General features: G+C 39.2%; 1 protein-coding gene across 1 annotated transcript; it reads left to right on the top strand.

Moving 5' to 3' along the window:
• The first annotated feature begins 226 nt into the window (after nucleotides 1–226).
• LOC124666834 (early nodulin-93-like) lies at nucleotides 227–733 on the top strand. The gene is made up of 3 exons (XM_047204166.1): nucleotides 227–290; nucleotides 406–467; nucleotides 548–733. Exons 1-3 carry the CDS (start codon nucleotides 227–229, stop codon nucleotides 731–733), a joined length of 312 nt encoding a protein of 103 aa, XP_047060122.1.
• Nucleotides 734–3,925: the final 3,192 nt, after the last annotated feature.

The following is a 3,925-nucleotide window of genomic DNA, read 5'->3' as shown; positions in this document are numbered from 1 at the left end:
GACCACCCAAAACCACGGTCTGCCCACCTTCACTTCCCACCGTATCGCTCTTCCTCGCGCACACTGGTTGCGCGGTTTCATGGCACCTATAAATCAGTAGCAGAGTACCGGCAGCTCATCCATCCACTGCCACTGATCTTAGCTCAGCTCCTACACTTGAGCCACTTCACTGCAGCTAACTAGCGCGCTTCCATCAGACATCCCACCAATCTCCCTGCTCGCGAAGATGTCTACGGTGACCCGCGCCTACCTCGACCAGAGGCTCGCCGTCGCCAAGCGCTGCTCCAGAGGTAATAATTCTCCAGGCCAATGCCATTCTGTTTCAATGCAGCTTCCTCTCACTCTCAGAGCCCAAAGTTGATCGATCCTAACATGTAGTACTAATGAACTGAACTGAAACTGCAGAGGCTGCAATGGCGGGAGCCAAGGCCGCGGTCGTCGCCACCGTCGCAGCCGCAGTCCCCACTGTAAGTAGCCCAGCTCCATCGTATAGCACGCATACGGTTTCTTGGACTAACTCATTAATCTCCTGGCTTGTTTGTTTCAGCTGGCGAGCGTGAGGATGCTGCCGTGGGCGAGGGCGCACCTCAACCCCACCGGCCAGGCGCTCATCATCTCCACCGTCGCCGGGATGGCATACTTCATCGTCGCCGACAAGACCATCCTGTCCATGGCCAGGAAGCACTCGTTCGAGGACGCGCCCGACCACCTCAAGAACACCTCCTTCCACTAATTAGTATTACGCACTTGCTTCGTAGTTAATTAGTGCGCAATAAACTGTAGTACGACGTCGCCCCCGTACGTGTCTGCTGAAAGCTAGTACTTATAATATTCAGCACTTATCTGATAATGTAATCATGTATATCCATGTATCATGTATCCCTCGGGCCAAGAAAAAAAAACTCGAGGTTGTAACTACTACTCTGCAGGCTAAAATGGCAACACCCATCTTATATTTTCTTGTTTGCAATTCTCTTTTGGCACGTGTGACTACATTAATTCTTTGCCCTGATCCTGCAAACTCACTCAGTTAGCCTTTCAAAAAAAAAAGCAAAGCCTTTGCTTCAACCATTAATTAAGCAGAAAAGAGTTGTCTGGTTAATTTATAAAGAATAGAAAGAAAACATGCCCACACAAGCGAACTAGTGCTGAATGGAGCCACGAGACCACAAAGGCAAACCAACAAACACAACCAACAATGAACCACTACAACCCCTCAACACTTCCCATCGGCCCGGGAAGAATACATCAACAAAGAAAACAAACATATGTGAAGCACCCGGGATATATATCCTCATGCGGTAGGTGTTAAATTCAAATTCGTAAATGTGTTTGCTTGTAGGCTACACAACAAACACGAATATATGATCAATAATAATGAAGGTACAATTTGCTATATTAGAATCACATATTTTTTTTTTATTTGACTATCAAACTATGTAATAAAAATAAGGCTGTGTGCATCGTGCAGAGGCTAAGCCGTAGCTCCCACTTTGAAAATGTAGCATAAAAATTAGTTGTTAGTTAACGAAATTTTACAACTACGAAGGTCACAGATTTTATAAAATTTCAAAATTAATCTTTTAAGTTCTTTTAATGGACTCTTAAGCAAAAGAGAGGCAAACGAATGCACTTAAGGAGCAATGGACAATACTAAGTTCAGTTCCCCACAAATTTGTTTAAAAGAGTCGTTACATTTATCAAAAGTTCAACGATTTCAAAACTAAGCTTAGAAAATTATGAATACAAAATGTAATTGTCTTATGCTCGGTACGGCATGCGAATAAAGACGTTACATCGCACTATGTTTCTCAACTCTCTTGATTATACTTGGATAGATCATTGGTAGACGTCTCATAAACACATTTTGTATAGATACAACTAAGCTTGACAATCTTACTCCACCAACCTTCATTAGTTTATTTGGATATTTACTAGAATCGCTTGTTGTAGAAGTATGTATCAGGATATTCAAAGTTATAAATATAACACATATATAATATAATTGATCTGGATACCACAAATATTTTGTACATGAACGTAGTTTTGTAGTTTATAAGGTTCATTTTTTGTTTGTAGTTTTTCAGTTATTTGGTTTATTTCGGATGGAATTTAGTATGGTGAAGTATTTATATGCATAATTTGAAGTCTGAAATACTTTCTACTATTTGTAATATTTGACGTACGAATTATCTAATACTCAACTTGAGTTTTAGTATGATTATATTAATGAGATTATGTGGTCAATAGTGTTACATAAACTGGAGACAACTTTTTTATATTGTATGCTAAGACTATCAATGGGAATAGTAGTTACTATGTTGCAAGACAATTAATTATACAAATGTAGCTAAACAAGTTTGGTATAAAGGTTCACATGACATTTACTGTAACTCTCCATATCTGGTATATGCTACGATGTCAACTCGGATAATTTGTAGTTTGATATCTCGTCAGGTCCGCAGTTCGATATAACAGATGATGGTCTCTACCACATGCATTGTTTTTTTTTTTACAAATGGGACCCTCAGTAACATTCTAACTTGTGTAACCTTATGCCAGGAGAGTTTAGGGTTGCAACAAATGAGGGCCAACAAAATCATTTTGTGTTAACCTCTTTACACAATATTTATTTCTTGCTTGCCTTGTTTGATGTGTTAATCATGTACGTGTGAATTGATTGTTGAACAAGATTGTGAACCAGCACAATGCTTGTGTCCTAGTGATCATGTCATTCAAAATAGTACTATCTATTTGACAAGAGCATTATCTTGGCAACTTATTTAATTTCAAGTGATTTAACTTTTCTAAAACAATGAGCCAAGATTTATTTTGACACAAAAATTACTAGAATGTCCATATAGGAAAAAAAGATACTACACAAGAAAAGAAAAAAAAAGTGAAAAAACATAAGGTGTTATTTTTATAACTAAAACGAAACATTGGTAATAAATATAAAAGCTCACAAATCGTTTCATTGACGCGTTCCTTCTCCATCTTGCGTATATTGTTTCTACTACAAATAACAGCGGGCCTTGTGAGCACTCAGCCGAAAACGGGAGGTCCGCATTGCAATTTGTGCAGCGTGCAAGTGCACCAACTAACGCGGCCTTAATTTATAATTGGGTCTTACTGCTCGTCATTTCTATTTGGGCCTGGCCTATTCTAACACCAACTGACTTTCTAGGGCCCACCAACAAGCATTGTTTTTTTACTTAACGCTGACAAACTGAAAAGCGATCCAAGACGGAATTAATTTGCCCAAATTCCACATTGTGTCTCAAATTAAAATTATGGGAGAACCTTCGTCGGTATTTACAGGTCTATAGTTCGTTATCTAGCTTTGGCTGTCTTCAGAAGAGTACGAGATTGTGTTCTGAAAGAAGAAAGAATTTAAAAACCTCGAAGATTTGTTAGTATCTTTTAGACTTTATTTTGTATTCGTTGGAGTCAGCTCGTGTATCACTACCATGTACTATTTGTTTCTATGAATACATTTGGTATTGATTGTCAAAAAAAAATTGGCCAAATTTCAGGAGAATCTAGACACCAGATCGTCAATGACATTAGGGTTATAAAGCTTGGCGTATTACAAAAATTACACAAACACAGCTTACGATGTCTAACGACTAATGTTCATCAAACACAAACCTGAGAGCAATTACACAAATATAAAAACAAAAGCCGTCACATTTTCCCGCTTGTCCAGATCGATGATTTGCCTTAAGTTCTTGTTCACCTTCTTCAATTCTGCCTTCACTTCCGCATCCCCCACAATAGCAACAATGTCAGACTCTAATTTCTCCACCGCCGACGGAAAATGGAGCTCCCTGGAAGCGACCCCGTTCAAATCAAATGCGCCCTCTAGTCGAATCATCTCAATATAATCATTCATCCACTCAAAATGCCAACATTCTTGAGAGCC

The sequence above is a fragment of the Lolium rigidum genome, chromosome 1, assembly GCF_022539505.1.
Source record: "Lolium rigidum isolate FL_2022 chromosome 1, APGP_CSIRO_Lrig_0.1, whole genome shotgun sequence".
Classification (NCBI taxonomy): domain Eukaryota; kingdom Viridiplantae; phylum Streptophyta; class Magnoliopsida; order Poales; family Poaceae; genus Lolium; species Lolium rigidum.
This window is presented reverse-complemented; position numbering and strand designations above follow the sequence as displayed.

Excerpts from the sequence above, each read along its gene's own strand:
- LOC124666834 (XM_047204166.1), top strand. The coding sequence starts at position 227 with ATGTCTACGGTGACCCGCGCCTACCTCGACCAGAGGCTCGCCGTCGCC. Across the intron at positions 291-405 it reads CGCCAAGCGCTGCTCCAGAG|AGGCTGCAATGGCGGGAGCC; the intron begins GTAATAATTCTC and ends CTGAAACTGCAG. Across the intron at positions 468-547 it reads TCGCAGCCGCAGTCCCCACT|CTGGCGAGCGTGAGGATGCT; the intron begins GTAAGTAGCCCA and ends TGTTTGTTTCAG.